This window comes from Echeneis naucrates, chromosome 1, assembly GCF_900963305.1.
Source record: "Echeneis naucrates chromosome 1, fEcheNa1.1, whole genome shotgun sequence".
NCBI classification, from domain to species: domain Eukaryota; kingdom Metazoa; phylum Chordata; class Actinopteri; order Carangiformes; family Echeneidae; genus Echeneis; species Echeneis naucrates.
The window spans coordinates 625,396-649,613 of record NC_042511.1 but is presented as its reverse complement, the minus strand read 5'-3'; the positions used below and the strand labels follow the sequence as shown (position 1 = coordinate 649,613).

The window sequence follows — 24,218 nt, the reverse complement described above, 5'->3', positions numbered from 1 at the left end:
CTTCACCTCATTTATTCTCCAGAAATAGAATATTTCACATATTACAGTCAAAGCTGACTGATGCTTTGTTAGATGTGACAGGAGGTCCTGATGGTCTTGGTTGTCCTGGATCAGGATCCAAACACGGCTCTGGATCTTAAATTGGTTTGGTTGTAAAGTCAGAAACTTGGTTTCTCTCCTTCACCTTCTTCTTAGTTGAGCTGATTTGTTGCAGTTTGTATTTTGAAAATTTCCAAAATCTGAATTTGATGGTTGTCGGATTTCCTGCTCGATGTGGTTCAGTCCGGATCGGGTCTTCTTGTCTGGTGGGAGAACGGCTCACCGAGCTCCAACTGCTGTTCTCATCACACGGCTACGAATTTCTGCTTTACACTGCAATTTTACTGCGTTCCTGTTTGACTTGGTTTCAAATTCACCACATCGCGTCCACATCCTTCAAATCCACCGTTCCAGATGGGAGAAACTCTCCAAAAAAAGCTTTTATGGACGGGACTGTAAAACGTCAACGGTTTTTAACATCAGGTTGAAGTTCAACCTGATGTTGAGCCAACGCCTGGTCTCCGGAGGAGTTTACACTGTGGGACTCTCTGATACGTTGATACGTTGGGTTGGAAAAGGAGGCGGTCTGTGAGAGACTCTGAAGGACTGAACCTGGATCTGAACCAGGATACTTGTTGGGTTCAGACTGGACTCTCGTGAGTCGTCAGGTGTGTCGATCGGCTGTAGGTAGATAATGAGCGGCTGCTGTTCTGAGACAACGAGGTCTCTGCGGGGAGAAAGTTGCATCAAAAGGTTTCGGGTTCAGTCCAACTAAAAACCAGAAACTCAACGGTGCTCATGTACGTACGACAGCCGTCATGAAAACGGCTGAACTATCTGTTAACACACACAGATCACATGGACACGACAACAACTGACAAAAAGACGACAAGATGAAAATATCAGAAGCCTTAAGGTCCGACAATAATGTAACCCTAACCTTTTTATTTCCTTAAGATCATTTAATTTGGACAAAATATAGTAACATCTGAATAGAAGAATACATAAATAACAAAAATTGAGGTTAATAAATATAAAATAAATTCTCAAGTTGAGCCCTTATGGGGGACCAAACCTGACTGATATGAAAAAAATCAAATCAAATAAAAATGAAATGTTGGTATTTTAGAGTAAACTGAGTGTCAGCAGAGGAGCCAATCACAGTTCAGTTTGTCCTGAGAGTGACCTTTTGTGTGCTTGTGTGTACTTTTTCATGGAAATGTTGTCCTGAAGGAAAGGTCAGGGGTCATCAGGATGATTAGCATTCAGAAAACACAGCTGGTTTCGTGGAAAATGAATGTGAAATTGTTGAAGTTCACATTTATTTGACCTTTAACCTTTTTGGGATTTGAATTTAATTTTCCTTCAGCAGGATTTTCTCCATGGGTGTGATTCACAGATTTATTTATTTTTTATTTCTCCATATGATTTTAAGTTAAATCATACATTTATCATTTAACCATTTAATTTCATTCCTGCACTTATTTATTGATTTACAAGGTCAGGTTTGGTCCTCCATACGTGGTGGCTGCTGTTTCCAGGCTGGATATTATTTCATGGCTGATATTTCCTTGACCTGCAGTGTAACGTCTTGTCAGCTCAAACTTGTTTTGGACGCACTAGCCAGCTCTGCTTCGACTTCCTTTTTCTTTCCGTGCCGCTTGTCACCGCTAAACTCAGAGCGAGCCGTCCGCCGCCGCCAGCCATCGAGGACTGCCCTTCTCTTTTTTACTCCTCTCCAACCCCCCCCCCCTCCACATAACTACTGATGCCTTTGCCCCCCCAACCTATCGCTTTAAAAGTACACAGTATGTCAAGTTTGACTCACCTGAGGAGAGAAAAGAGCGAGGGTGCCATTGGGACAACACAAGAAGAAATAAAGTGATGTTTCGGGGTAAGCACAGTTTAGGAATAGTCCTTTACCTCTGTTCTCTCACTGAGTTTCTGTTCCTCCTCTTCCTTTTCCTTCTGTTCAGACATTTTCCTCCCTTTTTTATTTCCTCGTTGTGTGTCTGTGTTTTGTGTGCCTGATGACTCCATCTCTCTTTTGTGTTCCCTGTTTTCTTTTTGCATCTCCAATGGCCATTTTTTCCTTCAGAAATCAGCTGTGCAGGCTCAGACTGTTGTAGATTAGTGATGATACAGTATGTGCTGTGCTCGTGCTGGTGACTTTGTGTCCTTTTAAAGTGCTTCTTTGTGGGGGGGTGAATATTGTCATCACCATTTTTCCTGATCAATCTGGCCGCCCACACAGCTAACTGTGATGTTAAGTCTAGAATCTGATAGCTGTATCTCTATCTGTAGACACCAACACTCCCTCAGCTTCTCTCCCAGGCTCCTCCCCTCATGAGCTTTGACCAATTAGCTGAAGTCGTTAGATGTGTGAGAGCACCAATCAGCTCTCTCCCGTCTAACGTCCGGTCAGGGAGGGGAACGAGAGGGGGCAGGAAGTCCAATCAGAGTGTTGGGATGTAGCCAGAGCAAAAAGTAGCATTGATTATTACAGAAGTCTGTTTCCGCCCATTAACCTCCTCTCCCTCCCTCTCTCTGATTGGTCTGTTTGCAGTTGGAGGACGACAGGCGACCCAATCAGCTGAGGAGGCTGGCCTCCTACGTCTTCTCCTCCTCCACCCTGGAGACGGAGCAGTACCCCCACGGAGGAAGCAGCTTCATTCAGAGGAGCCGCTCCGCCGAGAGCAGCCCCGCCCACATCACCGCCACCACCAACTCGGCCCGGCGTCGGCACGGCGGCGCCCTGGCGGCGCCGGGCAGCCCACGGAGCAGACACTCGTACCTGAACGTGTCCAGGACACATCTGCAGCAGATGTTCGCCAAGCTCATGAACAAGAACAGCAGCTGAGAGAACTGAGAGACGGACTCAGACGCACAAACAGCACATTCACACACATACAGACACACAACGCACACATGCAGGGCTGGTCGAACCTTTTCGGTGGCCCAGGGCAGAGTCCCCCCCCCTCCACCACCATCACATAAGCTGAGCTTTATCAACCCTGATCGCCCCCTACTGAGGAGCTGCTGTTTAATAATGGCAGCAATTATTGATTCTTCTGAAATTCTGACAACGTTCTGAGATAAAATGATAAAATCCTAAAACGAAAAAGTCCAAAGTGACTCTTAAAATACAGACTCTAAACCAGTTTACGTTTCCTGCTTTAATTTAACAGTTAATAGGCTTTTTTGGACACCGTGTCAAAATGATAAAGAGTGCTGTTAAATTTATCAGCAATGACTGAAAGTAAGCAAACAAACAAACACTTCCTGTTTACAAAAACACAAACCTGGACGTAAATATGACTCACACAGAGCCAGTTAGTTAAACACACAAAGCCATATTCCTGCTGAGGTAGTTCCTCACACACACACACACACACTCGTAGCTCTACCAACTACAAACAGAGGAATAGAAGAAGAGGATTGAAGTGCTGACGACGGAAATATTTTCCATGCAATAAACTCTCCGAAGCCTCTCTGCAGACCTGATTTGCACACACACGCCACCGAGCTGGCAAACTGAATATTTCCTTCTCGTTTCTGTGAGGATGAGGAGCGGAACGGAGCGGGGCTGCTAACAGACTGTTAAGCTTTACAGTAATCCTGCTTTTCACTCTTCCTTTATCTGATTTCCCCCCCTGCTGAAACGGAGGAGCGATTGTTGAGGAATGCAGGTCGTCCCGCCGATCAAGTTTTTTTGCACCGAGACTCTGGAGTCGGCGTTCCCCCCCCTCTGATCATCCCGCCCACTGAGCAATACATCGACACCCCTTCGCCAAAACACCACGAAACCACAGATTCCGACGTTTCCCTCCACATCCTTCGTCATTCAATGTCGCATGAGCGTTGTGAAGGTGATGATGACCAATCAAAGCCTTCCTCCTTCGCCCTGTGCTGCGTCTCTGGGTGGCCCAAAAGTGCAAAAAAGAAATAAAAAAAAGAAATAAATACATATATCTATACAAATGACACAACTACATTTCACAAAACATCGAGGTAACATTTCACCAAAATAAATACACAACTCCAAAATTCAAAAATAAAGCTGAAAACATATTAAAGAACTTCACGAAATGCATTTTTTTCCCGAACCCTAAGTGTTCAAAAACGTATTTAAACATTACACAGAAAACAAGCTACACTTTAGACTTCACAACATTCAACCCTAGAAGTTTAGACACATTTTTGCAAAACAAGTAAAGAAAAAAAACAAAAAAACCCCAACAAGCTGAAACCTTTTTGAAAACTTCTGATCGTTCTGTTTTTGTCCGGGAAAAGGTCAAATTTTACATAAATTAATTTTCTGAAATGAAAAAGCAACAAAGAAAATGACTGAGTGCTCACAGTAATGAATGAGTGAATTAGAGATGAACGCAGAGGAAGCTTTTATTTAGCATCCACAGAACTCTGTCTTTGTATCTTTCTCAGTCTGAGTCTGTTTGAATTGATCGACTGATTTTTGCTTTCATAGTTTCTCGTTTGTACTGATTCTAATTTTGAGACCTTTAATCTCATTATTTTACGATGATGGCTGTCGGTCCAACGTGGTCAAAGTTGGCATGAAATTTCTGATGTTCAATTGTTACTTTGGAGATCCCAAATTTGTCTTCTGGCCATGATGAGGTTAAAGATGGTGGGTTTAGTGTGATATTTCGACATTTACCAGTCAGATTGTGATGAGTATCCTGAACACAGTCATCATTTAATTATAAAACCGTTAGTGTTCCACCTGTTATCCTGAGATCAGGATTTATTTTAGTTACCATGACAACAGGCTTCCATACTTCCTGTTTGTTTCAGTCTGGAGACAAACACACTGATGGAGGATAAAGAAAGGAGGCGTCAAGTCGCATTCCCGCCGTTTGTCGTTCTACGTGACGTTTTAGTCAGCAGAGATGTCTGTTTGGATTGTTGTCGGCCGCCGGTTTGCCTGATCTGGGTAGTTTTGTTGCTGGTGAAGGTTTCTGGTGTGGCTGGTCTGACTTGTAGTTGTTTGTCATTCCCATTGTGCTTCCACTTGCATCTCTATTTTCTGACAGCTGGACTTTGCACTTTATCACCGAGCTGAACGGAGAGGGGCATCAGGATCAGTCCAGGTCCGGGCCTCCTCATATGGATGCAAAACACTGATGCAATAAGTGAAATGTTAATGTTGGACGTTGGAGCAAAAAAGACAAATGTTAAAGTTGATGTTTTGATGGTTTGGTCTTTGGTTGCTGTTCCTTTGAAGAGCAACTTGCAGAGGTTTGTCCTTAAACGCACCACCAAGGAGAATTTAGAAAAACGCCATAAGGCCTAAGCTGTGACTGGTTATCCAGGCTGTAATAATGCCAAGAAGAGGCACCGCTACCGTCAGGACACACACAGTCAGTGCTGCTTGTTTGTTTGTGTCTCAATAACAGAAAATGTAGAAAGAAAGTTTGTGGGGGTCCAACAGTCAGCAGGCAACACCATCAAATTGGGAAACATCCAACGACCAAGAGGTGAAAATCTGCCTCTTTAAAGGCCAAATCCAGGAGAGGGACCGAGCCGGGTTGGGTTTTAGTTTCCGTCAGAGCAGGTTTATGGTTAGAATGATGCTATTTGAACCTGCAGATGTTCAATCATCAAGATAAGTCTGGCTAATATACAACTTTCCATAATTAAAAATAATAAAAAAAGTCTCTGTTAGTTTCTGACTGGTGAATTTCCCCAAAACCAGCTGATCTGTGAACCAACTACACTACTGAGGTGTCATTTTGTCCTCTTCCCATTCACTGAACCTTTTACAGCCTCAACCTGAAGCATATCCATTTTCTCTTTTCTGTGAATGCTGACATTTCAAAGTATTTTCTTAAAGGTTCGGCTGCTCTGGGGATCAGTCTCAGCACACTGAGTCCTCGGTGCAGTAAAATGGAACTTGTCAGTCGTGAAGGACAAAAGATCTTTTATGTCTGAGTTTCGTCCTTTTCGTTTTTGGTTCTGTTTTCGAGTCTGCACTTCAACACAAACAAAGATCCGATGTCATGGCTGTGTGTGAACCCTGTTTAATATTTGAACGCTGCTAACGTCGTACCAAAGCAGCCGTGTGTGGTGAAGTCGCTTTGAATGTCATTCCAACGACTTTCTTTAAAGTCCAAGCTGTGTCTGTTTGACACATTAAAGAAAAAAAAACTTAGGAAATCTCGCTACGTGAGACGAGCTAGGACGGCTATTTTTGTGCAATGAAAGCCAATCTGTTGCTTTCTCCATGTGTTAAAGGGCTACATTAACTAAATATGCACCGCTTGCTGTTTCATTGAGCGTTAGCGTTAGCTCGGCGCAGGCGGGAGTCGTCTGTCAGCGCCGAGTTTCAGCTCGGTTTCGTTTTCACGCTGCTCCATGCTGATTTCAGGCCTGCCTGTTTTATATTTAGCATAGAATTAGAGAACAACCACTTAGAGAATGTATGAAGTGGATCAGCTGCTATCTCTGACCTTTATTTTGCACGCCTGCTAAAGATTCACCTACCGTACAGGATTGTCACTGATACATGTTTAGTCCCGTGTCACCGTGAACGCAGTGCCACCTTCCGTTAAAAACGACGCTCCCTGTGCTTCGTCTGCTCAGTTCAAAGAAAAAAAGAACAATCTGCAGCGTGCCGTACCAAAAGACTGTTTACCGACTGCCGCCACTCTTTGCATGAGATCTACTGTTTGTACGACGCACACCTCTGACTGTAAAATGACTAAAAACAGCACTGTACTGTACTCACAACAAAAACATTCAATACACTCCTCTGACACTGGGAAAAAACGTCTGTGATGTTTTTTGTAAATAACTCACACCGTAAAGAGGGGATACTCACGGATCAGAGCTGTGGAGTCTGTAGCTGACTTTATAGCAGGAGCCTCGTCTTCAGTCCTGATAGTTACACCACATCTCTTATTCTGCTGTGGTCATCATTTCAATCAGGAAGTGCTTCATTCAAAACCAAATCAGGACTCTTTATGGAATTACTTCAAGAGACCCGTCACTACAAAAGTTCTGCTAAATATTCAAACTGAAGGCAGGTTTGCAGTCTAAAGGAATTATGGCCAAAACAACAACATTTTTTCGTGCATCGCACGAGTTCAAGTTAGCAGCACATTCCGAACAAAACGTGTCTCAAAGGCTTCAGTTGCTCTCCGGTTCCACGTCACAGCTGCCGCTGGCTGGTCTCCGAGGGTTTTCATCTGTCAACCGTGCAGCTAGCGGGCCATTTTCTTCGGAGTGTGTTCAGTCTAACTGCTGCGGCTCAGATCGAACCTTCAATTCTAACTGTAACGGTGATTTTCAGAAAATCCCAGAAATGTGTTCCCACTCTTAGATCTTTCTTTCCTTCATAGAGGAATTTAAAGGTGACGATGAACATCAAACCAGAAATGACTTTTCCTAGCTGCTGAATTTTTTAAACATTTTTTTTATTCACAGAATAATTATGGTTCCGTAACAGCATATGTGAAGCCTTTGTCATCGAGTTTCAGTGCAGTTTTATTGCACACTTGATATTACTGAACTTAAACAGGGTGATATTTTACAGATGAAGTCGAGACTTTGTGTCTTTAGAAGTGGAAACTTGTGTCCATGTTAGATTTATCTATATTTCACATTCACTGATTTGTAAATCAAATCTGCATGAAACTCATCAGTCCGACCACAGAACACCGCCTGTGACACACATAGTGGATTCACAAAGGGACATTAAGACATTTTGTAAAAAAAAAAAAAAACTCAAAGAAAAGGCAGACATCAGTTTCATGTCGTGGTGGTTTCATCGCTATCTGCTGCTTCCTTCACCGCTTCACATTTCTGTTATCTGCAGCTGAGGAGGCGCTCTGAGCCGAGCTTCTCTGGTTTTGGCTCTTTGTGCTAAGCTAGGCTAAACACGTCCCCAACCTGGAGAGTTTCATAAAATGTCTGAATGTTCCTTTAAAGTTTTTGCAATAAGAGCAGGTCTTGGAGGTGAAGCGGATTGGAGAGCTCACAGTATGAGTTCAGTGTGATGATCCGTGAGTGTCTTTCACCTGTAAAATACATGGAAGCGTTTTTTTCTATCACTATATGACTGTACAGTTCTGCTTGTATAATTTACAGGTAAAGCATGTATTTTAAACTTTTTGTAAATCCAAATGATACCTGTGTACATATATACAGAAATGTAGAAAGTAATTAGGTTTGCAGTTAATCTCCAATAGCATGAATATTAGCGGGGTTTAGTGTGTACAGGCTGTACGAAGGGAAACACTTGAAAATCACCTGATATCAGACTGCGTGCTGTCTAAGGATAAACTCTGCAATGCATTTTTTGTGCCTTTTATATCAATGTATGTAATCTAGACAATCTTGAAAAGCTTGTGTACAACCAAAATGACATTAAAATGGTTTTGGGGGCAGAGACGTGTCGTGCTCTTTCTTCCAGGCGATGAAACACGTTAGCTTTTTTTGGGTGATCGCTGAATCCTCATGGTCTTCATTCATCACTTAGTTCATTATGTTGGAGCTTTCTGTTGGGCAGTTCAGGACTCCGCCTTCACTGGTTTCTGTTCTTTGTCTTTGTGTGCTGCAGTATCAAACTCCCACCACGTTGTGTTGTTTTGAGTCTTTTCGGTGTGAATAAAAAGTGTCATTAAACTCTTTTCCAGGTGTTGTCACCCACGGAGCACAGCATGCCGTCGCCGCCCTCCCCAGACTACCGGACGAAGGGCCAAGGAGACGAGAAGGAGCACTTCCACATCCTCCCTCAGCTCCAGGCCAAGAGGGCAGACTTCCTCACTGTCATGCTGACCGGTACGTTGCCTCAGCGGAGGAGTTTTGCCACACCGGACGAAGAAGTCCCTGAATCTGCGGGGCCAAAGGACGACGATGTCACGAAGAGTGAATCCAACAGTGAGGCCAGTCAGAAGAGCACCGAACGCAGCCAGGAAGCTGCACCTTCGACGCTCATGGCTGAGGACCAGAGGGTGCAGCGGGAGCACGCCTCCGCTGCTGATGCAGACCCCGACTTGGAGGACGCGTCCAAAACCCTTGTCCTCTTCTCACCTGGAGACACCCGCAAGTCTCCCTCTGGTGGTGATCACGCACTAGAGGGTGAGTTGGCCACACCATCTGCCCCCACTTCCCACATTGACCGCCTTCTGGTTGGGGAGGCCGTCCATCCTGAAACTTTGGAGACAGGCCGTTTGTCTCCGGCTCTCAGGTCAGACCTGAGGCCCTCCACTCCCATTGCCCCTGCATCACCACCCTTCACCAAAGTTGAACGCACTTTCGTCCATATTGCAGAGACATCACATCTCAATGTCATGTCTTCCAATGGTCACTCTGCCAGGGACAGTGACCGAGAAGTTTTTACCATTATGAAGGAATCTGCTGGTGAGGACCACGCCCATGACCATGGCAGGGCGCTGCCGACAGAAGACTCCCTTGAGGTGCCAGACCAAGCTGCAATAGTCGACAAACTCCCTCAAATAGAGAATGGTATGACATCTGTACCGGCCCAGTCTTTGGAGCCTGTCCCAGAGGCAACGCTACCAGTTCATGATTTTAAAGATCTGCCACAGGAACCCCAGCAACAGCCATCAGCCAGCGAGGAAGCGGTCAAACTTCAAGCAACTGAATCAGAATTACCGGTTGCCATTAAGCCCAGAATCCGAAGCCGAATTCCAATATTAATATCTGAAGAGGACTCGGGCTCAGAACAGTCATCGTCCCTTTCAGCACGAGCTCGGCTTCAGCAGCGGGCCAAGCAGCTGGACTTGGCCCGTCTGTTGGTCCAGAAACAACAGGGTCGCTGGATGAGGAGGAGGATGCTGTCTGGGACATCGTCATCGTTGTCCTCTGGGGATGAAGAACGTCGCAGAGCTTCTGAAACGCTGTCCACCACTGGCTCTGAGGAGGACACACATACATCTGACGAGTCCAAGAGGAGCTCTCGTCTAAAACCTACTGAAGAGCAAGGTTCCAAGGAGTCCAGGAGCAGGATCCCCAGGCCTGTCACCCCAATAAAGAGGCCTTCAGGGGGGCTTGCCGCCAGTACTCCTTCTCCTCTTTCCCTCCCCGACTCCAGCACTCCCAAAGGAGCACCATCCTTCTCCAATGGGTAAAATTCTGTTTCTGCCCTTCAATGTATTACATTTTTCTCTTGATTAATGTTTTTTTAATCAGACTTAAAGAAATAAAATTTCTGATTTACTTTCTATCCACAGGAATCAGAAAATTGGCCTAAGCACCCTCAGCACCCAGCGGAAATCCAAACCTGTGTCACCCAGGTCCTCCTCTTCCTGTCCCCGTCCCTCTACTGTCCCTGCTCCCGCCGGCAGTCCCCGGATGCCCCTGCGAGTCCTGTTTGGTACCCGACGCAGCCTTAGCTCCACCCACTGCAGGACTGACAGCCCCTCCCCCCAGAGAGTATGTCCATCCAGGCAACCCCTCTCGGTTCGAGCTCCTACCGTCCCTATGCTACCGCCCAGGACTACGACCACCATGAGGCGCAGCGCCTCACAAGAAGCCACCACCCAGTCGTCCTCTGCCACCATGCCCACCAGGACCAGACCAAAACCAGCAGGCGCGTTGAAGGGGAAACCAAACGCCAGGGAGAAGGCAGTGCCCGCTAGATAATACAAAGAGACTCATCGATGAGACTTGTTTGTGTATAATCAGTCTTCGGACAAGCTACGCCTCAAAGGTTCTCACCTGATTCCATTTTAGACTGTGACATCACAATGACCTCCTTCAATTCATTTAATGTATACAGACTTCAGATTTTTTCCAAGGACAGCTTACTGAATTATCTTCATGGGCTTCCAGTAATCTTGACTGACTGTAGTGAAAGAGCGTTGCTGCCATGGTGCTATGGAAACATCTGCTGCTCCCCGTTCAACCGCTGATTTATCTGGTTTCTGGAGCTGAGAGTCGTGGCCTCCAACAGGTCCAGTCTCAGAGGCACTCACCTCACACAGAACCCAGAGCTTGTCCACAGCTATTCTACTCCTCTATCAACAGTACCCTGCTTAGTTCACATTGCATGGTGACGTATATCACGAACACATTGAATCTGTAGAAGGAAAACGACGTGTACCAAAACCTTTACCTTTAAATCGTTTGATATAGTTCTCCCCTTCCTATTGGCCAAAACAGAAAGCTCAATTTGGACTTGTTTGACTGCCCGAACAAGTTAAAATGGCAAGAGATTCCTAACTATATCCTGTACCCAGTATAGTCTTGGATAAAGAGAAGAGCTGGATGTGAACGTTAATAAATCGCTTGGCCTCGCCTCCTCCTCGTGGTGTGACGATGGGCATGCTTTAATCATTTTATTTTCTGGGTGTTTCTATTTTGTTTATGCTCTGAATTGTATATAATAGATTCATTTCCCATAAAGACATCTTTATTTTTATCTTGGCAAGCAATGTGTAAATTTCAAGTCTTTAGCCTCCTGTTCCGATGTGTTGGCACTAAGCCTGTTTTTTACGCATGAGAAAAACAGGGTTATCCATGAGAGGAACTTATACCTGCTTGGATTCTGCTGACAGTGCGAAGGTCTGCTGGATGTTGGAGCCCATGTTGTGTTTGTTGGGGGGCGATGGGCGCTGAGCTGTGAAGTAAAGTCTAAATCATGGAGAAGGTTGTCTTGTCCTTATTTTCTCACCGGTTTTCAGTAGACCAAAGGGCTGACCTGAGATGACTCCAGACTTTCTTTAATAACTCGTATCCAGATCAGGTTAATCTTCACTCCAGGAACAGTTTGGTGCAGGTCCAAGTTTTGTCAAATACTTCTGGTAGAACTTAAAGTCACTTCACTACTTTACTTGAGTAGCTGCCATTTAAACCGGATTCCCAGATTTGCCATGAATCATCCTAAAATCAGAAAAAAATGAGAAATGAATTGTGATTTTACAAGAAAACTATTTTAAACCACCTGCTGGTTTTTCACTGCACTTGTGACAGAAGGGAAGAAAAGAGGTGAGAGCACTGAGCCCCATCAGCCACCATATCTGGTGTTGAACCACTGGACAGTCAAATTTGCATGTTCTTCTGGAAGTCAAGAGATGAAGTAGTTCTTTATTTTTGAAACCTTTATTGAAGTCCAGTTTAACAAACTGCTCCTTAATTTTAACATTCGTCTAAAAAGAAATAGCCTCTTACCCATTCCCGGGTCATGGGGGATTCTGGAGCCAATCCCAGCTCACCCTGGACAGGTCTGCAGTCCATCACAGAGCCAGACAGACCTACGGACAGTTTAGGGCCACCAGTGAACCCAAACTGTCTGTGGACGGAGGGAGGACACATGGAGACCCGAAACATACCACTAATACTCATTTATGAATTTTTTGATGATTTTTCTTCCTGGTGCTGTTCCAACCTTATCCTGTAACTGTATGTCTTTATTCTCACAAACCTTTCCCTCCATGTGCTCCTAATGGTCCTCAGAGCCGCTGCTCTTTTAAATAAAGTTTGGTTTGAATTGTAGTTCCGGTGGGCCTCCTCCAGGGGGCGGGGCGGACGCCGGAGCGCATGCGCTGCAGCGGTGGTGACGCAGATCCAAGATGGCGGCTCAGGTGGAGCTGCTCTCCCTGGACAGTTTCCCGCCTCACCTGAGTCCTCTGGACGTCCTGGTCTCGGAGTCCCAGCTGGACTCGGTTCTCCGGAACCAGGCGGACCCGCCGACCGTCCTCTTCATCCCGGACCGGCCTCCGAGCTCCGGCGGGTCGGCGGGGATCCTGCTCCGTGTTCACCCGACGACCGAGCGGGAGACGACGGGCTGCGGCGGCCGGAGCTCCCCCCGACCCGACGGGGAGTCCGGCGGTCGGGTCCGGCTCTACACCAGCCGCTTATTGCTGCGGCGGTTCGGCGGCTCCGGCTCGGTCCGGCCTCTGGAGCCCGTCTGCCTGGACAGAGTGGTGCTGGGAGCCCGCAGCAGGAGCAGCCTCCGCGGGGCTGGGACCGAGCAGTTCACCCGGGGGCTGCTGGAGCTCTGCCGCCCGGAGAGGTGCCTGCTGGTCCGGCAGGGAGACCCGCTGCTGCTGCCCCGGCAGACCGGAGAGGAACCGGACCGGGTAAATAAAACATCACAATTCATATCAGCTTCATTTAGGATGATTCTGTTGAATGTTTGATGGTATTAACTCAGATGTAATAAGAAGTACAATGTATAGGTACTTATAAGAGATCATCATACATAGACCTTCAGACCTTCAGACCTTCAGACCTTCTGGACCTTTAGACCTTCTGGACCTTTAGACCTTCTGGACCTTCAGACCTTCAGACCTTCAGACCTTCTGGACCTTCAGACCTTCAGACCTTCTGGACCTTCAGACCTTTAGACCTTCTGGACCTTTAGACCTTCTGGACCTTTAGACCTTCAGACCTTCTGGACCTTTAGACCTTCTGGACCTTTAGACCTTCAGACCTTCAGACCTTCTGGACCTTAAGACCTTCTGGACCTTAAGACCTTCTGGACCTTTAGACCTTCTGGACCTTTAGACCTTCTGGACCTTCTTGACCTTCTGGACCTTCAGACCTTCTTGACCTTCTGGACCTTTAGACCTTCTTGACCTTCTTGACCTTCTGGACCTTTAGACCTTCTGGACCTTTAGACCTTCTGGACCTTTAGACCTTCTGGACCTTCAGACCTTCTTGACCTTCTGGACCTTCAGACCTTCTTGACCTTCTGGACCTTTAGACCTTCAGACTGTCTGGACCTGAATGATTTAAATGCTTCAGTAGTTCTTGTGTGCTGGTATGTTGTCAGGTCCAGGCCCTGGACCTGGTGGTTTTGGAGTGCAGTCCTGTACTCCAGGGACGGATCACAGCCAACACTTCTGTGGTTCTGACAGACTGCTGGGACTCTGTGGACCCCCCCGGAGCCCCCTCGCCCTGCAGGCCATGCAGACTGTGTGTTTCAGACTTTGCTCATTACGCCGATGGCCTCGTGGGGGGGAGGTCTCTCCTCGACAACAGGAAGCTGCTTGGCTCGGGATTCTCTGACATCCTGCAGGCTCTGGAGTGCAGGGTGGACGTCCAGGTGGTGGACAGCCGGCGATGGTCGGGGGTCAAAGGTCAGCAGGGAGCCGCCGTAGACGTGGACAGCTGCGTGTTTGTGAGCAAACAGCTGCTCCTGCGGCTGGGCCTGTTCAACCAGGAGTGGGTGAAGCTGTCCAGGCTCAGCGGATCCCCCAGACCTCTGGCGGGTCAGACTGATGTCTGCAGAGAGCGGCCGGTCTCTGTGGTGGTGGTGGATTTAACTCAGAGTCCAGATCTGCAGAACCACAACGAAGTTGGTTTCATATCAGCGACTCTGTGGTTCAACATGACAGAGGGGGAGTCGGTTCCTGTGAGCAGCTGCACGCTGAGGATGAAGGTGAGACGCACATCGTCAATTCATCTGCTGTCCTTTTTTTTCACTAATGAATCTTTCTGTCTTTTAAGGAGACAAATATCCATCTTAGCTTTAAACAGCTTCAACATGAACTCACTGATCTCCCACTGTCACATGTGTCAATGACAAATATGGTTTAAACCTGATTCATCATAAATACTGTGATGTTTTTTATAGCAACAACAGATTGAGAGTCACTGGTCTGAATAACTGCAGATGAATTAGATGATTTAGGACTTCAGGGTCTGGTTCCTGATGCTCACAGTCTCTGGTGGTTTTCTCTCAGAGGTGGACTCCGTCTCCTCCGGAGTCTGGTGCTCGCTCTGACAGTTTCTGCCGCTCGGCGTCTCCGCCTTTCGCCGGCGAGCTTCACATCCAGCCGCTGGCATCTCCGCTGTATGGCGACCTCAGCTGCTACGACAACCTGCTGTCCGAACACTTCAGCACTCCCAGGTCAGTGAATCTGGTCCTGGTCTTTGGATTGTGAGACTAACAGCTGGCCCGTCTGACCAGTTGGCACTCTGTCGCTGCAGACTGGTCTCACAGGGAGATGTCCTGTCAGTTCCAGCTGAGAAGCATCCAGACCTGCTGGAGAACAACTCAAATGGCATCTTCAGGTACCCACAACAGCCCAGACAGATGTTTCTGTCCCCCACACACCAACCTAAATACCCTGAAAAGGCTTTGACACTAATGCAGCTACAGCTACAAAGTCTAGGATGGCTGACTGATCAGTTCAATGTGTTTGTTTCTTCAGTCATAAATTACCTGAAACAGACATGATGAAACAAGAAGCTTCATTTATGTTTGTTTGTTTGCGTCTTTTTTCTTTTGAGGGAGATAGAATAGAATGATGAAGAAATAAAAGTAACCACAAGGATCTAAGAAAATGAACATTTGGATTAAAACTCTTGTTACCTGTAAAGAAGTTCTGTTTCAGTGTAGTTCACTGTGAGACCTTCGACCTCTGTCAGGTGTCCGGTGCTGTTCTTCAGAGTGCAGAAGGTGTGTCTGTTAGCAGACAGAGGAGGAGAAGAAGAAGAAGGAGCTCACCTGGCCGACAAACTTCACACCTCACTCTACCTGGTGACTTCTGACCTCTGACCTCTGGGTCTTGTATCACTTAGGAATAGATTAATCTAAAATGAGACTCCTGATTATCTTGTCTGTCCTCAGGGAGCGTCCACCACTGGCCCTGTCCCCTGCTGCTCGGTGGAGGGGACATCTCTGTGGACCAGTCTGTCTCCCCCGGGTCTCAACAGAACTGTGGACCAGATCTGCAGCATCATCCTACCCTACCTGCGCCACAGGTAACTCACCTGACGGCTCCCTGCAGAGCCCGCTGATGACGACGGGTCATGTGATGTGTGTCTTTGCAGCAGCTCCCTGTCTGGTTGCACCGTCCTTCTCCACGGTCCTGCAGGAAGCGGTAAGATGACGGCAGTGAGCGCAGCAAGTCGCAGGCTGAACCTCCACCTGCTGAAGGTACGACCTTCTGTGACCTCCTGAAGAGTTCAGAAACAAGAGTCATCTGACAGACAAATCAATAATAGATTACTTTTGTAATAAACAGAATTTACAGATATTTACTTTTGTTAATGTTATCAAGACAAAACACCTCATTTCAAAACTTAAAGTGCCCGACAGTGAATTTCTTCATTTAGATGCTTTTTATTTTTGTTTAAAGCTCCATATTTTAAGTGTTGCTATCCAAAATAAACTGTAGCAGAAAATGAGAATCCAAAGAGCGGCTCTGAGTTTTGTGGGCGTGGTTGAAGGCGGTGATTGATTTGTTGGGACGTCACAAACTTGACACTTCCTGTTGTCACCTGTGCAGGTGGACTGTGTGAGCTTGTGTGCTGACACCTCTGCGGCCTCTGAGGCGAAGCTGACGTCTGTGTTTCAGCGAGCTGCAGCCCTCCAGGCGTGCGTCCTGGTGCTGAGGAACCTGCAGCTCCTGCTCAGATCCCGTGGGGCCGGCGAGGAGGATGGCAGGATTACTGCTGCGCTCTGCCAGCTGCTCGACAACGCCCCCACCAGGTCAATAACTGCTACTAACCAGCCTGTGGTCCAGACCTGATCAGCAGCATCAGCCCTGGACTTCATCAATCCTGTCCCTGTGTTACAGCGTGGTGCTGGTGGCAACAGTCTGCAGACCTCGGGATCTTTCTGCGGCTGTCATGACAGCGTTTGTCCACCAGGTGGTGTTGGAGAGTCCCACAGTGGAGCAGCGACAGTCCATGCTGGTCAGCCTGACCCGGGATGTCCATCTGGGGAGAGACGTCAATCTGGAGAGACTCGCCAAGCTCACACCGGTATGGCAGCGGGGCCGGGGCCCGAACCAGACCAGTTAAAAAAGTGCAGCTGCTGCAGCTTTTCAACAAGCCACTAAAAGGCTGTTTCTGGTCTTCAGGGTTTCGTGTTGGGGGATCTCCGGGCTCTGCTGTCTGAGGCTGGTAGAGCTGCCTGCAGGAGGCTGATCCAGATCTGGTGAGACCCCAGAAAACTTACTCTGATATAAAAGTATTTCATCATTTAAACTGTTGACATTGTTTATATTATGACACATTTGCCACAAGTCAGTCAACTCTGTGTGTGTGTGTGTAGCGGTGGTCGGCAGGAGGAAGACCTGTGCTCCAGTGGAGTGACCATCCAGAACCAGGACTTCACCTCCGCCCTGGAGATCCTGCAGGACACCCAGTCCAAGGCCATTGGAGCCCCGAAGGTGACCACACACACACACACACACACACACACGCTGAGCATCTGAGGGCTGAGGAGACCACACTAGAGCTGGGAGGCGGTCCTTCTGACATCATGTGACCCAGCTCCGCCACTCCATCCACACAGATCCCCAGCGTGCACTGGGAAGATGTCGGAGGTCTGCAGCAGGTGAAGAAGGAAATCCTGGACACGGTTCAGCTTCCTCTTCAGCGTCCAGAGCTTCTGTCTCTGGGTCTGAACCGGACCGGGGTCCTGCTGTACGGACCTCCGGGGACGGGAAAGACTCTGCTGGCTAAAGCCGTGGCTACAGAGTGCTCCATGAGCTTCCTCAGGTGGCGTGACCTTCGTCTTCCTCAAGCTCGCGATCATTATTTTTTCATTAAAACATTTTTTGATTGGACAGAATTGGGAATAAATTCTGGCACTTGTGTTTCAGCGTTAAAGGCCCAGAGCTCATCAACATGTATGTGGGTCAGAGTGAGGAGAACATCAGGGAAGGTTTGTGTCTTTCACGTCGCACACAGTGCGGCAGCAACAAGGAAATTGTTGAAATTGTTGAATAGTGATCAGTGATCTGTTTGTGCTGCAGTTTTCTGCCGGGCGCGCTCAGCGGCTCCCTGTGTCGTCTTCTTCGATGAGCTGGACTCGCTGGCTCCCAGCAGGGGGCGCAGTGGAGACTCGGGGGGGGTGATGGACAGAGTCGTGTCTCAGCTGCTGGCCGAGCTCGACGGCCTAAACTCGTCTGTCGGTGTTTTTGTGATCGGAGCCACAAACCGCCCAGACCTGCTGGACCAATCCCTGCTGAGGCCCGGCAGGTCAGAGGTCACACACACAAACATCAACACATTGAGGACTCTGTATAAACAACGTATTTACAGTTAAAAGTGCAATAAGCGGTTAAAGATCTCTCTTTGTCGTCTCCAGGTTTGATAAACTCGTCTACGTTGGCATCAACGAGGACCGAGTCTCTCAGCTCCAAGTTCTTCAGGCCGTCCTCAGGAAGTAAGAGTCCATGAATCCTTCCTTCTTTTCACATTTAATTAAAATCCAAAATCAGAAAATAAAATAGTAATCTTTATATTATTTGTTTATGACTCTTTGGATTTAACACTTAAAACAGGAAATACAAAAAAAAACTAAAACTTGATTGACGTCTAATTTGTGACTTTGACTTTGTGACTTTTGTGTGTTTTTCTGCACATTTACAACATAAGTGTAAAAAACATACTGACATTAGTAATAAATATCAGAAGTATTTTAACAGCCATGTTTTTAAATAGTTTGATTGCAGACTGAACAGATTTCTCTGCTGCTATCTACTTGTTTGGAAGACACCGATCGATTGATCAATCAGAGTTCTGGGTCACAAATCGGACAAATTAAATATCAGAATCAAGTTCAGCCTTTTTTCATTAGCTGTTTTTGATCTGGGCATAAAATAAAAGTACAAAAACCAGTTGAATGATAGATTAAACGGCCCGCCCCCTTCAGGATCCAGAGACTGATGAAACAGCAGATGAAACTGATGTGTGAAATTAAAATCAGCTCCTGACAGGAAGTTGAATTCTGACTTCAGGTTCCGGCTGGACCCGGCCCTGGACCTGCAGGACCTGGTGGATCGCTGCCCGCCTCACATGACTGGCGCCGACCTGTACGCTCTCTGCTCCGATGCCATGACAGCCGCCATCAAGAGGAAGATCCTTCACATCGAGGATGGTAAGAAAAACACGCAACAGAAAATGTAAATATACACGACCAAGAAATGATGAGATGTTTTCCTGCAATGATAACAGAATGAGACGACTTTAAAGGGGATAAGAAGTTTATTGTTTCAGAGCTGATTGTTAACTAATGAATTGATTTCATTATGATGGAAGTTGAGGAAAACAGCTACAACCTCATCCATTTATTCTCTCTGTTAGCAGTTAAATTAAGACTGAAAATAAATCTGAAACTTATTTCATCATAAAATATTTTTAAGGAAAACTGCATTTATCGGACAGAATTCTGACTAATGTTCGTTTCTATCAGTAATAACGGCAACAACTCTGCAGGAAGAAGCAGCCGTTGAAACAATTAAAAATAAAATGAATTTATGTCACACTTGATGTTTCTCTCTGTGTTTCAGGTCTGGACTCAGAGGAATCTGCTTTAGTTCTCTCCGTTGAGGATTTCACGTCAGCGTTAGAAACCTTCAGGCTGTCGGTCTCAGACGAAGAGCTGCTCCGATACAAGAACATCCAACAGAAACTCGCTGTGAAGTAGAAGCAGCCCGAAGGGTTACTCCTAACAAGAGTCAGTATGATGCTGTGAAGCAACAAAATGTAAATGATGTAGAGTTAATTTATTAAATGGAATCAAAAGCTAATAAATTTCATTAATTCAAACAGCTACATGATCTTCTGCTGAAGCAGAAATGTCATTTTAGACTCTTTACAGCTTATTGTAAACATTTTACTTTATCTTATTTGAATTCCAGTTCATTCCTGCACCAAAAACAGAGACACGTCCCCTCTCTGTCTCTGATTCTGCAGTTTGACCATTTCCTGCCTTCTTCTCGATTAAATAGTTGATCAGAAATAAACAGCAGATGTGACAATAACAGAATGTTTAACTGAAATTATTACTCAGACTTTTTGAAAGTCACGATGATTCAAATGAAGAAAAAAGTTAAATTCATTATAAATGACTGAACTAAGCTCTCTATGGGTTTCAATCAAAACAATGTCCTTATCAAAAAGCCTTTTTTCTACATTTCACTGCAGTTACAAACTAAAATACAATCATCTGTAGAAAGGAGAACATTAAAACTATCCCAACAGATAATGTACAGAAAATATGAATAAAAATTCAGTTCAGCAGAAAATTTCAGCTCTGATCAACACTAACTAAAAAACAGCTGAAGGGTGAAATCAGTTTTTGTTCCAGATTCTGGACTTTGATTCAAACAGTCTGCAATTAAAAGCTGTAAGATAGTAAAAAAAAAAAGAAATAAAATAAAATTACTAATTTAGTGACAAACATGATGAGCATCAGGTACTTTCGTTTCACCGGTTAGCCATCTGTTTTAACGCTTGCTTAGTTAGCTAGTTCCCAGAAAAGTCACTGTTAGCTAGCTCATTTTCCCATTTAATTTTTTGTAGTGAGCTGCCAAGTTAACGCAAGATAACGTTAGCTTCCGATTAAAACATCATTGGAAATATTTCATCCAGCTTCAGGTTGGCGTTTTCCTGTTTTCGCTCCATAACGTTCCAACAGTGAGTGTTCATCAACAGTCCGAGTTTTTTGAAGAACTCATTTATTTCACTTTTACAAAGTTTTTAACAGAAATTTGATTTCTTTGATGTCACAATAAATAATTCATCGGATACTTTAAATCTCTTAATTTTGTCCTTTCTTTAAAAACATGGATGGCGGGAAATAAAAAATTCTGATGCAGTGTTCTCATGTTGAAGGCGTTTTTTGATTTATGAAGTGAAATCATCAGTAAAGTGACCAAAAAAAGATGTGCGCTTGCATCGCTGTGAAAATTAAACAAGCTAGCTAAATATTTAGCTTGTAAATAAAAAGCTTCTGGACTTCATTGTTTTTATTTGCGGTTTGCCGCCGAAATGAGATTCTGAAGCCTTCACTCGGACAAAAAGTTTTGCTTGTTTTATTCCGTCGTTCTTTCCTCCCTGTGATGCTTCGAGGTTTGTCGGCACATCGTGACACACATTTGATTTCTCCGTCAGCTGTTAGTGAAAAGATTTTTGGGGCAAATTGTGATTTAAATTTGCCTGAACTGCTGCAGGTTGACAGACATGACAGGATGTGGGAGGATGACGTCGTTGGGTTTGCAGTTCGATCATCCCACGTGAAGCGCGGCCGTCCGGCGTGAGAGGCCGAACGAACATGATGAAAGCGGACTGAAGCCTGGAAGGTTTCTGATGTCATCAGTGCAGAATCTGCAACAACCGCAAAGGAACGCAAATTTCCATTTCAATTCCAAACTACAAATTTAAGGTGTCTGTTGGAGATTCAGCGTGTTTCGGTTTCCCGTCAGACTGAAGAGCTGGATCAGTTCGGACCGAGAACTCAGAGGAGTTCTTTGTGTGGCGGTCTGGAGTAATCCAGATTAATCTGGAGGTCTCGGTCTCTGTGGCCCGCTCTCTGTCTTCACTCTGTTTTGTGCTTCTGAGAATTTAGTTCGTCGCCGGGAAAGAGATCCAACGCACACGTCTCCCTGTTCCTCGTCTTCCATGTCTGTAGAGGGGGGTCCTCTCCGTCCTGGACTCAGGTGAAGTGGGGCATCCGGCTGCAGATTCTGGAAGCAGACAGTGACAGTGTCAGGTTCTTCACAGAGGAATCCAAACGCACCAAAAACAAGACAAACGAGAAAATCCAAACACACAGACGAACACAAAAGCCCTTTAAGGCCGATGAAATCTGCTCAGGTCTTTCCTAAAGTTCCATCTCTTCAGAAGCTCAGAGACATCAGGAAGTTTGTCTGAGATGCTTTTAGTTTCCTCATCGAAGTGAAATAAAAACGTGAGCGGAATAACTTCCTCCGACTTTATGAATCTTTTGTGTTTTTCTATTTTTACTTGAATAATGACTGCGCCTGTCGGTGGTCCAGTCCAGACCTCTGGACGGAGATGGAAACCTCTGGTCTTCAAACACGAGGCCGCCCAGAGTTTTTAGAAAAAGTGCAGTAACATTCAGCTTGTGGTCTGAAGAACGGAAACACACACAACTTCAACATGAAGACAACAAACTACGCAATTCATCCGCCGTCGCTGATGAGTCCAGCGTCTGGACCAGAACCTGTCGTGCCTGAAAAGGTGTCCGAGGTCACGGCGGGGTCCAGCGTCCCTCCTTGCAACATTAGCCATATTTACCGCTTACGTGGCCTTTGCTACTTTTGTGCGCTTCATCCTTTTCCTCCTCATGAGGGTCACCTGAGGCCTCTTCAACCCGGCGATCAGCAGCAGCAACCTGGGCCGCGACTTGGTGAGCCAGCTTCTCAGTAGCGTCCCTTTGGGAAACCTGCAGGAACCAGATCAGAGTCCAACATTCAGAAAATACTGATTTATTTTAAAGTCATGAGGGCAGAAAATTAGTCAGTAGCTAAACATTCACATTCATGTGAATGTGTCTCATTTGAAAGGTTTTGTCTTTAATTTAGTGATTTCCTTCATTTGAATGTGAAATCAGCGTTCGGTCATCTTCTCTGTGCTTCAGTCTTACGATCACTTCAGTGTTCGATCCCTCGTTGGACATTTTCCAACAGATCTGAAGAGAAGTGAGACAGTGTCCTCTGATTTCTTTCCCTCAGTTGGACCTTCAGGTTCGAGATACACTTCAATCACCAAAAACACAATAAACCTGAAATATTGTGAGTCGATCCAACAGGAAGGGATGTTGCCAACAGTTCCATGACGGGGTTAGCCTGATCTAAGCGACTAATGATTATTAACCTCAGAAAACAGAAGAAGGCCAGCAGATAAAATACAAGAACACAAAGTTAATTCATGTTGACGATGAAACGTCTGCCAGTCGGAAGTCAAGAACCGTCTGACCAATCAGCCACACTTCCTGTTCATTCAGAGCTCCGCCCTCCTGTTAGGCAGGAAGCGCCTCAGCTCCTTCAGACTCCGACGGCACCTTCTTTGCTGTTGTTTTTTTTTTTTTTACGGCAGGGCTGTGAGAAGGCCCGGCAGCCACGACCTTTGTGTTTTTCCACCAGACTCGACCTGCTGAGCGCGACGGAAAACTGAAAAAACGCTCAATTGTTTGGACTTTGTGCTGTTCGAGCAAACTGAGACCAGCCAGAGAGAAATCTAGCAACGTTCAGACGCTGAAGGGCCTTCTGACGCCATTGTTGTCGCCTGCGGGGGCTTGACGGTGAATGCAGCGAGGGTAACATTGTTTGTGTAGCCGACACTGTGCCCCCCCCCGATCTCCCCCCCAGCCTTTTCACTCTCCCGTCCTGGGTTACCTCGAGTCCTCCTGCAGGTTGCAGATATCCGTTTTCTTTAGACTCTGGCTGAACTTTAGTTTGTTTCTGTCTCTTTCCATCCGTCTGATAAAAGCAGGTTTTTTAACTTTACGTTCTCACTGTCGGTCACACCGGCTCATGTTTCCCATCCAGCCTACTCAAACCTACAACTTCCTCCTCAGCAGACATCTTTGTTGTTTCCTGTTACTGACCGGTTGCTGACGTCCTTAGAGTCAGAGGAAGAGGGTAACTTTGACATCCTCGTCCGTCCGGCCTGCAGCAGCGAGCGAGAGGAGCTCAGCCTTAATGTCTGAGCCACCTAACAAACATGCTGGCAGATCACCACCATCATCATCATCATCATCATCACCACGTCACAACCGCTCCCTTCTTTCTGCTCCATGAAAAGAACCATTCATCCCAAACTTTGGTGGTCCAGCTGAAGTTTATTCCCACCAACACTCGCAGAGACACCACCAGGTTGTACACGAGGAGGGGAAAAAAAAAACAAAGGACGAAGAAGACAGAGCGACCGACACACTCGCCTTAAATTCATCAGGAGTCCGTGTTCTGCCTGAGAGGCTCTGAAATAAGCCAAGCTCTCCATCACCTCCACTCCTCACCTTAGCACACAACTTGGCAGTACTGTACGCCTACACTTCTGCACAAACAACACAACACAAAGCGGTCCTTACCAATTGACCCCACACATTTGTTAGGTTATGCCCCCGGAGTCCGTGCTGAGGCACATATATGATCCACTGCAGCGTTTCCTCTCACGCTAGAAGCTTCAGCTAGGATGCAAAAAAACAAATCTGCTAAATAATGGGAGGCCATGAACTGGGGGGCGGGGGGGAGTGTGGTTGGATGGGGGGCTTTAAAAAGGAGGGTCCACTCAGCACTTCTGGCTGCAAAACGCTAACAGGTGATCCCAGGACACACAGCCAATCAGGGAGCAGACTTCACCTGTTGCCATGACGCCTGGCAGTGACCAGTATAAAGGGGGGGGCTTCAACACAACATCCTGTCCTACACGTCACCTCTGTTCATTAAAAACGATAATATTTCTGTTATTTTAGCTTTATA

General features: G+C 46.3%; 2 protein-coding genes across 6 annotated transcripts in view; both read left to right on the top strand.

Annotated features, from left to right (window-relative positions):
* Positions 1-11,645, top strand: part of ttbk1a (tau tubulin kinase 1a) — a 29,902-nt gene extending 18,257 nt beyond the window's left edge. For both annotated transcript variants that reach the window (XM_029517506.1, XM_029517589.1), the window contains 2 exons: positions 8,697-10,150; positions 10,257-11,645. In XM_029517506.1, the coding sequence (XP_029373366.1) occupies positions 8,697-10,150; positions 10,257-10,668 (1,866 nt within the window). In that variant the 3' untranslated portion in view covers positions 10,669-11,645. The remainder of the gene's footprint in view (positions 1-8,696; positions 10,151-10,256) is intronic.
* A 945-nt stretch (positions 11,646-12,590) lies between these two features.
* On the top strand, positions 12,591-21,619 carry pex6 (peroxisomal biogenesis factor 6). Of its 4 annotated transcripts, none has more exons than XM_029518077.1 (18): positions 12,591-13,106; positions 13,802-14,410; positions 14,715-14,881; positions 14,962-15,045; positions 15,403-15,514; positions 15,605-15,738; positions 15,808-15,913; positions 16,266-16,468; positions 16,557-16,743; positions 16,842-16,918; positions 17,036-17,153; positions 17,279-17,484; positions 17,589-17,650; positions 17,742-17,967; positions 18,077-18,154; positions 18,729-18,868; positions 19,281-19,447; positions 20,946-21,619. In XM_029518077.1, the coding sequence occupies exons 1-17, from the start codon at positions 12,597-12,599 to the stop codon at positions 19,415-19,417; spliced, it is 3,156 nt and encodes a 1,051-aa protein (XP_029373937.1). In that variant the 5' UTR covers positions 12,591-12,596; the 3' UTR covers positions 19,418-19,447; positions 20,946-21,619. The 4 variants fall into 4 exon arrangements, with proteins under 4 accessions (XP_029373937.1, XP_029373854.1, XP_029374028.1 ...); XM_029517994.1 differs by lacking the exon at positions 20,946-21,619 and adding an exon at positions 19,632-20,189; XM_029518168.1 differs by lacking the exon at positions 20,946-21,619 and having other exon boundaries at positions 15,811-15,913; positions 19,281-20,189.
* Positions 21,620-24,218: the final 2,599 nt, after the last annotated feature.

What these genes read in the sequence shown, in the direction of transcription:
- pex6 (XM_029518077.1), top strand. Translation starts at nt 12,597, where the DNA reads ATGGCGGCTCAGGTGGAGCTGCTCTCCCTGGACAGTTTCCCGCCTCAC. An exon ending in TGAGGAGAACATCAGGGAAG is followed by an intron (nt 17,651 to 17,741) that starts GTTTGTGTCTTT and finishes TTTGTGCTGCAG; the next exon opens with TTTTCTGCCGGGCGCGCTCA. An exon ending in GATCCTTCACATCGAGGATG is followed by an intron (nt 18,869 to 19,280) that starts GTAAGAAAAACA and finishes TCTGTGTTTCAG; the next exon opens with GTCTGGACTCAGAGGAATCT.